This window comes from Siniperca chuatsi, linkage group LG5, assembly GCF_020085105.1.
Source record: "Siniperca chuatsi isolate FFG_IHB_CAS linkage group LG5, ASM2008510v1, whole genome shotgun sequence".
In the NCBI taxonomy this organism is placed as follows: Eukaryota; Metazoa; Chordata; class Actinopteri; order Centrarchiformes; family Sinipercidae; genus Siniperca; species Siniperca chuatsi.
The window spans coordinates 1,306,128-1,318,515 of NC_058046.1; the positions used below are offsets into that span (position 1 = coordinate 1,306,128).

At 38.5% G+C, this 12,388-nt stretch overlaps 1 protein-coding gene across 3 annotated transcripts in view; it reads right to left on the bottom strand.

Annotated features, from left to right (window-relative positions):
* The window catches only part of adam9 (ADAM metallopeptidase domain 9), a 59,933-nt gene extending 47,804 nt beyond the window's left edge, over positions 1–12,129 (bottom strand). For all 3 annotated transcript variants that reach the window (XM_044197475.1, XM_044197474.1, XM_044197473.1), the window contains exon 1: positions 11,601–12,129. In XM_044197475.1, the coding sequence (XP_044053410.1) occupies positions 11,601–11,676 (76 nt within the window). In that variant the 5' untranslated portion in view covers positions 11,677–12,129. The remainder of the gene's footprint in view (positions 1–11,600) is intronic.
* Positions 12,130–12,388: the final 259 nt, after the last annotated feature.

Genomic DNA, 12,388 nt, shown 5'->3' on the forward strand with positions numbered 1-12,388 from the left:
GAAGACTATCCAGAGAAACCCCGAGGACGACGTAGAAACATCTAAGAGACAATCAAGAGAAATCTTTAAGAAGATCTAGAAAAAAACTTTAAAGAAACAAAACGAAGAAATCTTAAAAACAAAAGATCCCAAAGAAAATCTGGACACATTTTTAAGAACATTGAAAGAATGCCAAAGAGAAATCATCTATGAGAAACGTTAACAAATCCAGAAAATCTCAGAGTAAACCTAAAGAAATCTAGAAAAATCTTTAAAAACGTTTACAGCCATCTTAAAGAAAACCAGGAGTGTAATTTAAGACATTTTGGAGGAAGACAATCTTTAAGAAAATCCAGATCAAGAACGTTTAGAGAAATCTGTCAGAAACGTTTAAGAAAGTTCTGGACAAATCTTTAAGAATAATCAGAGAAGCTAAAGGAATCTCCGATAAATGGCCGCAGATTTAAGAAACCTTAAAGACAATCTACAGAAATCCTGAAGTAAACTTACAGAAAAGTTCGACACGCAGTTCAAGAATCTGTGTTTTCTTTCCCTCCTGGAGCCGAACCTGATGAAAACCTCACGGTGAGTTCAGCGCCAGCTTCTGGATGTGGATCTGCCAAGTGGGTTAAGATGTTCTGACCCACAGAGACTTGACCTGACATTCACGCTCACACCTGAGCTCTTTAAAAACAGGCCCGCCGTGGCAACCGGCCAATCAGAAGACAACTGCAACCACACCTGACGCCTGTTCTCAGAACCAACCACGCGAATAACAACCCGACGAACTGTAACTGCGTTCAGTTCAAATACAGCGGACTCATCATCGGCACGAATCTCCATTCTGCCCACAATGCGATCAGATATCAATATGATTATACTGTAAGAACGGAGTCAGAGCCAGCGGAGAAGCTACAGCTAGCTCGGCTAACCCCGTTGGTCTTTCAGGTCGGAGCTGCTGCCCCAAACACTCACTAAAGCACCAAATGTGGATTCATCCGCCGTTGAAAATAGTCCCCAACAGATGCTCCTGTTAGTTTGATCAAAACTACAGCGAGCAGCTGTTAGAGGAAACGACTGAGGCTTTTTAAACAGGAAACTATGCACAGCGGTGTGAAAAAGTGTTTGCCCGCTTCCTGATTTCTTTTTTTTTTTGCATGTTTGTCACACTTAAATGTTTCAGATCATCAAACAAATTTAAATATCAGTCAAAGATAACACAAGTAAACACAAAATGCAGTTTTTAAATGAAGGCTGTTGTTATTAAGGCAAAACACAATCCAAACCTACATGGCCCTGTGTGAAAAAGTGATTGCCCCTAAACCTAATAACTGGTTGCTCCACCCTTAGCAGCAACAACTGCAATCAAGCGTTTGCAATAACTTGCAGTGAGTCTTTTACAGCGCTGTGGAGGAGTTTTGGCCCACTCATCTTTGCAGAATTGTTGTAATTCAGCCACATTGGAGGGTTTTCGAGCATGAACTGCCTTTTTAAGGTCACGCCACAGCATCTCAATAGGATTCAGGTCAGGACTTTGACTAGGCCGCTCCAAAGTCTCCATTTTGTTCTTCTTCAGCCGTTCAGAGACGCCACAACAAAGAACTGCAGGCCTCACTCGCCTCAGTTAAGGTCAGCGTTCATGACTCCGCCGTAAGAAAGAGACTGCGAGGTGTTTTTAAAGATTTACGTCTTCAGCAGGAACCGATGGGCTCGGAGCTGAGAGCCGCAGACAGGTGGGGTAATTTCACGGACGTGTCCTCCTCATTTTCAAGGTTTCAGTTTGAGTTACGAACTAAAATCTCTCTCGGGAGAAGCTTTCGCTCTGCCCAGCTGCCAAAGAGGGCTGCTGTCAAAAAGTATTACGATGCGTTCACAGTAGTTACGCTTTGCAAGGGCTACGTGGATGCTACTAGCTCTACCCTGTGATTGGTGGAGGTTATACCTGCAGCCTGAGAGGAAGACCTGCAGACACTACTCAGGGATGTAAATACACAAACTTCTCTGCACGTTTTTCCAGTAAAAAAAAAACCCCAACTGAACGTATTATTCATACCTCCATTACTGCTGCTGCACCTCTGCTTATTACTTATATTATTACATTGTATTATTATACCGTATTATCATCATCAACCGGTAAACCCACCTGGTACTTAATTTACTTTCTGACCTGTTTTATAGTTTTTATAGTGTATAATATTTTTTGCTAGTACTTCCTCCTGTGTGCACTGACGTAAAGGCGAGCTGCTGTAACAAAGAGTTTCCCTTCGGGGATCAATAAAGGATTTCTGATTCTGTAATAAATGTTATTATTTGTAAATATATATATATATATATATATATATATATATATATTATACTGAGATTTGTTAACAAGAAGAAGAAGACGTGTCTGAACGTGTGAATGTGCAGATTTTGTGTCTCGGAGCTGAAGATTTCTTCATGTTGTTGAAACGTGGAGAAAAAACACAGAGTGAGTCATCATTCAGGGAAACAGCGCTGCTCCAGCTGTGTGTGTGCGTGTGTGTGTGTGTGTGTGTGTGTGTGTGTGTGTGTGTGTGTGTGTGTGTGTGTGTGTGTGTGTGAGCTGAACAGTGAAAGTCGCTGCTGGTTCCTGTAAATGTAATCACTCGGATTCATTCAGACTCTCTGGATGTTTTGAGTGTTTCTGTCTCAGCTCACTGCTCACAGTCAACACACACACACACACACACACACACACACAGCAGATACGTTTACAAATACACACAAATACACATCAGCTGCACACACACACACACACACACACACACTCGCTGTCAGACTCGAGTGTTAAACAGGGTTTTCTTCCTGTCGGTGTTGGAGCTGAAGGACTCGGCTCTGAGCCCGGCGGCCGACGAAACTAAGCTGCTTAACGCTCAACCTGCCTGAACGGGACGCCAATACACACACACACACAATCTGAAAACACACACACACACACAATCTGAAAACACACACACACACACACACACACACACACACACCAAAGGAGAGCTGGTGGCTCAGCACTCCCTGAAGACAAAGACCAACAGATCGATATCCACCGACACGTTTCAGGCGGATACGAAGAGAAATGAATCTCGGCGCCGGGAGCTAATGCGCGTTTCATGACCCAGAAATAAAAACAACATTCATGAGTAATTCCTCAATCCAACAAATCCTCCAACAAACACCTTTAATGGCCTTCGACGACGACATTTTGTCAAAGGTTCTGCAGGGTCTGCTGGTCAGAAGCAGAAAACATCCATTACAGTGTTTCGGGTTTACAGGTGAGGCGGCTGCGTCTGCGCTACAAACCGCAGGGCCAGGCAGGGAGGCTCTAACGAAAGACCCTGCCCAGGTGCATCATGGGGAATGTAGGATCCAGTGTTTCGACTAAAAGTCAGGATATCTCCACCTCTGCTGCTCAAGTTTGATGTTTGTTTTTAATCTGTGCGTCCACCATCTTCATGGAGGAGACACTGAATCTCTGCAGTACCTTAAACTCTACGCACCTTTAAATCTGCACACCTTAAACTCTACACACCTTTAAACTCTACACACCTTTAAACTCTACACGCCTTAAACTCTACACACCTTAAACTCTACACACCTTTAAACTCTACACACCTTAAACTCTACGCACCTTTAAATCTGCACACCTTAAACTCTACACACCTTTAAACTCTACACACCTTTAAACTCTACACGCCTTAAACTCTACACACCTTAAACTCTACACACCTTTAAATCTGCACACCTTAAACTCTACACAAGTTAAATCTACACACCTTAAACTCTGCACACCTTTAAACTCTACACACCTTTAAACTCTACACACCTTTAAACTCTACACACCTTAAACTCTACACACCTTTAAACTCTACACACCTTTAAACTCACACCTTAAACTCTACACACCTTTAAACTCTACACACCTTAAACTCTAAATTAAACTCTACACACCTTAAACTCTACACAAGTTAAATCTACACCTTTAAACTCTACACCTCTACACAAAACTCTACACACCTTTAAACTCTACACACCTTAAACTCTACACACCTTAAACTCTACACACCTTAAACTCTATTAAATCTACACACACACCTTTAAACTCTACACACCTTTAAACTCTACACACCTTTCTGCACACCTTTAAACTCTACACACCTTTAAACTCTACACACCTTTAAACTCTACATTAAATCTACACACCTTTAAACTCTACACACCTTAAACTCTACACAAGTTAAATCTACACACCTTAAACTCTGCACACCTTTAAACTCTGCACACCTTTAAACTCTACACACCTTTAAACTCTACACACCTTTAAACTCTACACACCTTAAACTCTACACAAATTAAATCTACACACCTTTAAACTCTACACACCTTAAACTCTACACACCTTAAACTCTGCACACCTTTAAACTCTACACACCTTTAAACTCTACACACCTTAAACTCTACACACCTTTAAACTCTACACACCTTAAACTCTGCACACCTTTAAATCTGCACACCTTAAACTCTACACACCTTTAAACTCTACACACCTTTAAATCTGCACACCTTAAACTCTACACACCTTAAACTCCACACACCTTTAAATCTACACACCTTAAACTCTACACACTTTAAATCTACACACCTTAAACTCTACACACTTTAAACTCTCTACACACCTTAAACTCTACACACTTTAAACTCTACACACCTTAAACTCTACACACCTTTAAATCTGCACACCTTAAACTCTACACACCTTTAAACTCTACACACCTTTAAACTCTACACACCTTAAACTCTACACACCTTAAACTCTACACACCTTTAAATCTACACACCTTAAACTCTACACAAGTTAAATCTACACACCTTAAACTCTGCACACCTTTAAACTCTACACACCTTTAAACTCTACACACCTTTAAACTCTACACACTTTAAACTCTACACACCTTAAAACTCTACACAAGTTACTACACACACTTAAACTCTACACAAGTTAAACTCTACACACCTTAAACTCTACACACCTTAAACTCTACACAAGTTAAATCTACACACCTTAAACTCTGCACACCTTTAAACTCTGCACACCTTTAAACTCTACACACCTTTAAACTCTACACACCTTTAAACTCTACACAAATTAAATCTACACACCTTTAAACTCTACACACCTTAAACTCTACACAAGTTAAATCTACACACCTTAAACTCTGCACACCTTTAAACTCTGCACACCTTTAAACTCTACACACCTTTAAACTCTACACAAACTCTACACACCTTTAAACTCTACACACCTTAAACTCTACACAAATTAAATCTACACACCTTTAAACTCTACACACCTTAAACTCTACACACCTTAAACTCTACACACCTTAAACTCTACACACCTTTAAACTCTACACACCTTAAACTCTACACACCTTCAAACTCTACACACCTTAAACTCTGCACACCTTTAAATCTGCACACCTTAAACTCTACACACCTTTAAACTCTACACACCTTTAAATCTGCACACCTTAAACTCTACACACCTTAAACTCCACACACCTTTAAATCTACACACCTTAAACTCTACACACCTTTAAATCTACACACCTTAAACTCTACACACCTTTAAACTCTACACACCTTTAAATCTACACACCTTAAACTCTGCACACCTTTAAACTCTACACACCTTAAACTCTACACACCTTAAACTCTACACACCTTTAAATCTGCACACCTTAAACTCTACACACCTTAAACTCCACACACCTTTAAACTCTACACACCTTTAAACTCTACACGCCTTAAACTCTACACACCTTAAACTCTACACACCTTTAAACTCTACACACCTTAAACTCTACGCACCTTTAAATCTGCACACCTTAAACTCTACACACCTTTAAACTCTACACACCTTTAAACTCTACACGCCTTAAACTCTACACACCTTAAACTCTACACACCTTTAAATCTGCACACCTTAAACTCTACACAAGTTAAATCTACACACCTTAAACTCTGCACACCTTTAAACTCTACACACCTTTAAACTCTACACACCTTTAAACTCTACACACCTTAAACTCTACACACCTTTAAACTCTACACACCTTAAACTCTACACAAGTTAAATCTACACACCTTAAACTCTACACACCTTTAAACTCTACACACCTTAAACTCTACACACCTTAAACTCTACACACCTTAAACTCTACACAAGTTAAATCTACACACCTTAAACTCTGCACACCTTTAAACTCTGCACACCTTTAAACTCTACACACCTTTAAACTCTACACACCTTTAAACTCTACACAAATTAAATCTACACACCTTTAAACTCTACACACCTTAAACTCTACACAAGTTAAATCTACACACCTTAAACTCTGCACACCTTTAAACTCTGCACACCTTTAAACTCTACACACCTTTAAACTCTACACACCTTTAAACTCTACACACCTTTAAACTCTACACACCTTAAACTCTACACAAATTAAATCTACACACCTTTAAACTCTACACACCTTAAACTCTACACACCTTAAACTCTACACACCTTAAACTCTGCACACCTTTAAACTCTACACACCTTTAAACTCTACACACCTTAAACTCTACACACCTTTAAACTCTACACACCTTAAACTCTGCACACCTTTAAATCTGCACACCTTAAACTCTACACACCTTTAAACTCTACACACCTTTAAATCTGCACACCTTAAACTCTACACACCTTAAACTCCACACACCTTTAAATCTACACACCTTAAACTCTACACACCTTTAAATCTACACACCTTAAACTCTACACACCTTTAAACTCTACACACCTTTAAATCTACACACCTTAAACTCTGCACACCTTTAAACTCTACACACCTTAAACTCTACACACCTTAAACTCTACACACCTTTAAATCTGCACACCTTAAACTCTACACACCTTAAACTCTTAAATCTGCACACCTTAAACTCTACAAAACTCTACACACCTTTAAACTCTACACACCTTTAAACTCTACACACCTTTAAACTCTACACACCTTTAAACTCTACACACCTTAAACTCTACACACCTTTAAACTCACACCTTAAACTCTACACACCTTTAAATCTAACACCTCTCTGCACACCTTTAAACTCTACACACCTTTAAACTCTACACACCTTAAACTCTGCACACCTTTAAACTCTACACACCTTTAAACTCTACACACAAACTCTTTTAAATCTGCACACCTTAAACTCTACACACCTTAAACTCCACACACCTTTAAATCTACACACCTTAAACTCTACACACCTTTAAATCTACACACCTTAAACTCTACACACCTTTAAACTCTACACACCTTTAAATCTACACACCTTAAACTCTGCACACCTTTAAACTCTACACACCTTAAACTCTACACACCTTAAACTCTGCACACCTTTAAACTCTACACACCTTAAACTCTGCACACCTTTAAATCTGCACACCTTTAAACTCTACACACCTTTAAACTCTACACACCTTTAAACTCTACACACCTTAAACTCTGCACACCTTTAAACTCTACACACCTTTAAACTCTACACACCTTTAAACTCTACACACCTTAAACTCTGCACACCTTTAAACTCTACACACCTTTAAACTCTACACACCTTTAAACTCTACACACCTTAAACTCTGCACACCTTTAAATCTACACACCTTAAACTCTACACACCTTTAAATCTACACACCTTAAACTCTACACACCTTTAAACTCTACACACCTTTAAACTCTACACACCTTAAACTCTGCACACCTTAAACTCTACACACCTTAAACTCTACACACCTTAAACTACACACCTTAAACTCTACACACCTTAAACTCTACACACCTTAAACTACACACCTTAAACTCTACACACCTTAAACTCTACACACCTTAAACTACACACCTTAAACTCTACACACCTTAAACTACACACCTTAAACTCTACACACCTTAAACTCTGCACACCTTAAACTCTACACACCTTAAACTCTACACACCTTAAACTACACACCTTAAACTCTACACACCTTAAACTACACACCTTTAAACTCTACACACCTTAAACTCTGCACACATTTAAATCTACACACCTTTAAATCTACGCGTGTTGCTTGTTGCCGTCCTGAATCGACGGCAGCAACATCGTAACACAATATATGAACACATATTTCACGACCTGTTGTGTCTGAGTCCACATGTTTAAAGTTGTGTCTGCCAACACTTAAAACCAGGGCTGCACACTTAATCCAAATATTATCGAAATCGCAATGTGGCCAGGTGCGATATCCGAACGGCAGAAGCTGCAGTTTTTTGATGAAGGTAAAATGCGACAAACAGCTTTGTAACGGCGTGCTGTGCTGCTGCAGAGACGCCGCGGCCTGCACATCTGGTTCTCCAGATGTCACAAAACAGACCCCAACAAATGTCACATCGCTAACTCCCACTAATCGTGAATCACATCACAATCGTACAATACTTGTACTAAGTACAGTTTTGAGGTATTTTACTTGAGTATTTCCATTTCATGACACTTTCTACATCTCAGAGGGAAATACTGCACTTTTTACTTCACTGCATTTATCTGACGGCTTTAGTTACTTTACACATTAAGATTTTACATATAAAAACAACATATGATCAGTTTATAAAATACAGTTTGTTAAAGGTGAAACCAGCGGCTGCTCTAGTTTGTCTCAGTTGTTTATGAGTTGTTGTCTAAACTTTTCAGATGGTTTCATTTAAATAACAGTTCGAATCCCAAAGAGATCAAATGATCAAATAAACACTTTCACTAAAAACATCAGAGAAAAGTCCAAAATATTAATAGAAATATATATTTCAAAACTGTGTTTCTTCTTCTTTCATCTCCCATTAATCATCTCACGACCCCTCAGATTTATCTGGTGACCTTTTAGAGGAGCCCGACCCCTAGGTTGGTAACCACTGGACTAAACTAGCTAACTGTGTGTAAAGTAGCTAAAACTAGCTAACTGTGTATAAAGTAGCTAAAACTAGCTAACTGTGTATAAAGTAGTTAAAACTAGCTAACTGTGTATAAAGTAGCTAAAACTAGCTGTGTATAAAGTAGCTAAAACTAGCTAACTGTGTATAAAGTAGTTAAAATAGCTAACTGTGTATAAAGCAGTTAAAACTAGCTAACTGTGTATAAAGTAGTTAAAATAGCTAACTGTGTATAAAGTAGTTAAAACTAGCTAACTGTGCATAAAGTAGCTAAAACTAGCTAACTGTGTATAAAGTAGCTAAAACTAGCTAACTGTGTATAAAGTAGTTAAAACTAGCTAACTGTGTATAAAGTAGCTAAAACTAGCTGTGTATAAAGTAGCTAAAACTAGCTAACTGTGTATAAAGTAGTTAAAATAGCTAACTGTGTATAAAGCAGTTAAAACTAGCTAACTGTGTATAAAGTAGTTAAAATAGCTAACTGTGTATAAAGTAGTTAAAACTAGCTAACTGTGTATAAAGTAGCTAAAACTAGCTAACTGTGTATAAAGTAGCTAAAACTAGCTGTGTATAAAGTAGCTAAAACTAGCTAACTGTGTATAAAGTAGTTAAAATAGCTAACTGTGTATAAAGTAGTTAAAATAGCTAACTGTATATAAAGTAGTTAAAACTAGCTAACTGTGTATAAAGTAGTTAAAATAGCTAACTGTATATAAAGTAGTTAAAACTAGCTAACTGTGTATAAAGTAGTTAAAACTAGCTAACTGTGTATAAAGTAGTTAAAACTAGCTAACTGTGTATAAAGTAGCTAAAACTAGCTAACTGTATATAAAGTAGCTAAAACTAGCTAACTGTATATAAAGTAGTTAAAACTAGCTAACTGTATATAAAGTAGCTAAAACTAGCTAACTGTGTATAAAGTAGCTAAAACTAGCTAACTGTGTATAAAGTAGTTAAAATAGCTAACTATGTATAAAGTAGTTAAAATAGCTAACTGTATATAAAGTAGTTAAAACTAGCTAACTGTGTATAAAGTAGTTAAAATAGCTAACTGTATATAAAGTAGTTAAAACTAGCTAACTGTGTATAAAGTAGTTAAAACTAGCTAACTGTGTATAAAGTAGCTAAAACTAGCTAACTGTATATAAAGTAGCTAAAACTAGCTAACTGTATATAAAGTAGTTAAAACTAGCTAACTGTATATAAAGTAGCTAAAACTAGCTAACTGTGTATAAAGTAGTTAAAACTAGCTAACTGTGTATAAAGTAGTTAAAACTAGCTAACTGTGTATAAAGTAGCTAAAACTAGCTAACTGTGTATAAAGCAGTTAAAACTAGCTAACTGTGTATAAAGTAGCTAAAACTAGCTAACTGTATATAAAGTAGTTAAAACTAGCTAACTGTATATAAAGTAGCTAAAACTAGCTAACTGAGTGCTACTTCATCAGTTTTAATAATCTAATAATGTAAAATATAATAATACATAATTTGTGGAACAAGTATTTTTACTTTTGATACATTTTACACAGAAAACCTTTAATGAGTTTCTAACTTGTTACATTGTTATATAAAGTACGGTGGTTAAAATCCGCTCCACCTCGAGCGGCTAACACATTAATAGTAATAATAATCGGGTAATATCGTATATGATACGGTAGCGTCACAATGACAGGAGCCATTCTGCTGCCTAATGAGTACTTTTGATGCTTTTAGTTGCTAATACTTCTAATACTTTTACTTAAGCAACATTCTGAATGCAGGACTTGAGTATATTTACATTGTGACGTTGCTACTTTTACTGAAGTAAAAGATCTGAATACTTCAGTGTAGTATTTTACGATTTAGAAAAGTACAACATATACTGTAGTTGCAGTACAGCAAATATTCATTCATCATTGATTAGCATAATAGTTTAATTTACAATAGAACAGCACTATGTAATGTAGTATAAAGTGCAGTATAGTAGAGTATAGTAAAGTATAGTATAGTGTTGTATTGTAGTACAGTGTGGTACAGTGGAGTAATGTACAGTACAGTGTAGAAGAAATAAATATAGTGTAGTACTACACACTACAGCACCGTGTCGTACCGTACAGAGGTTATGTAGTACTGTACAGTACAGTACATACATTATAAAGTACTACAGTGTAGTACATTATGTAGTACTGTACATTAAAAAGTAGTAGAGTATAATACAGTGTTGCAGTGTAATGAGGTACAGAGCAAACGAAAGATGAGACACACACACCTGTCCATCATCCTCACCTTCCTCACCCTCAGTTTACTCATCATCCTCCTCACCCTCAGTTTACTCATCATCATCCTCACCCTCAGTGTACTCCTCACCCTCCTCACCCTCAGAGTACTCATCATCCTCCTCACCCTCAGTTTACTCATCATCCTCCTCACCCTCAGTGTACTCACCCTCCTCACCCTCAGTTTACTCATCATCCTCCTCACCCTCACCCTCCTCACCCTCAGAGTACTCATCACCCTCCTCACCCTCAGTGTACTCACCCTCACCTTCCTCACCCTCAGTGTACTCACCCTCCTCACCCTCAGTGTACTGCCCTTCCTCCCCCTCCTCCCCCTCCCTCACCTCTGCAGTGTGAGTTTCCGATCAGCAGCAGCAGGCAGCAGATCTCCAGCAGCTCCACTCTGCCTCCCATCTTCATCTTCTTCTTCTTCTTCTTCTTCTGCTGGAGGAAATAAATGTCACCGAACAGCTCTCACACAGACAGTTCTCCTCCTCCTCTGCTTCTTCTTCTTCTTCTTGTTATTATTATTGTAGTTTTTACAGTTGTCTCGCAGCCGTTTCCCCCCGCAGAGCCTCATGCTAAACTCCCCGGAGTGCTTTTCTTCTTCGGCCGAGCCATTCCTGTCCCGTCTGATGCTCCGCGGTCACAGCGGCGGGGTCTATTTAGGCTGTTAGCTAGCAACCGGATCCAAAATGTCTCCCGCTGATGTTTCAGTTATTAAATCTGTTAATTAAAGCGCTAACTGTGAGTCTGAACGCTTCCTCCGTCGGACCGTACTCCGGTAAAGGTCTGTCTTTACCGTGCGGAGCAGATATTTCTCTGCTTATAAACCGGACTGGAAGCTCAGCCAGAGTCAAGTTAGCGGAAATACTCGCTGCTTCCTGTCACGCACTTCAAAATAAGAGCAACCCCTCCCTCCTCTTTCTCCTCGCAGGAATATCTACAATCTACAGGAAGATTGCAGTAATGACTAAAAAAAATAATAATAAACACCATTAAGTGCTGCTTAGGTGATATGTTCATATAAACCCATTACCCTGTGAGCGGTGGCGGAAAGTACATTTACACAAGTACTGTACTTAAGTAGTGTTTGAGGTATTTGTACTTGAGTATTTCCATGTTATGCTGC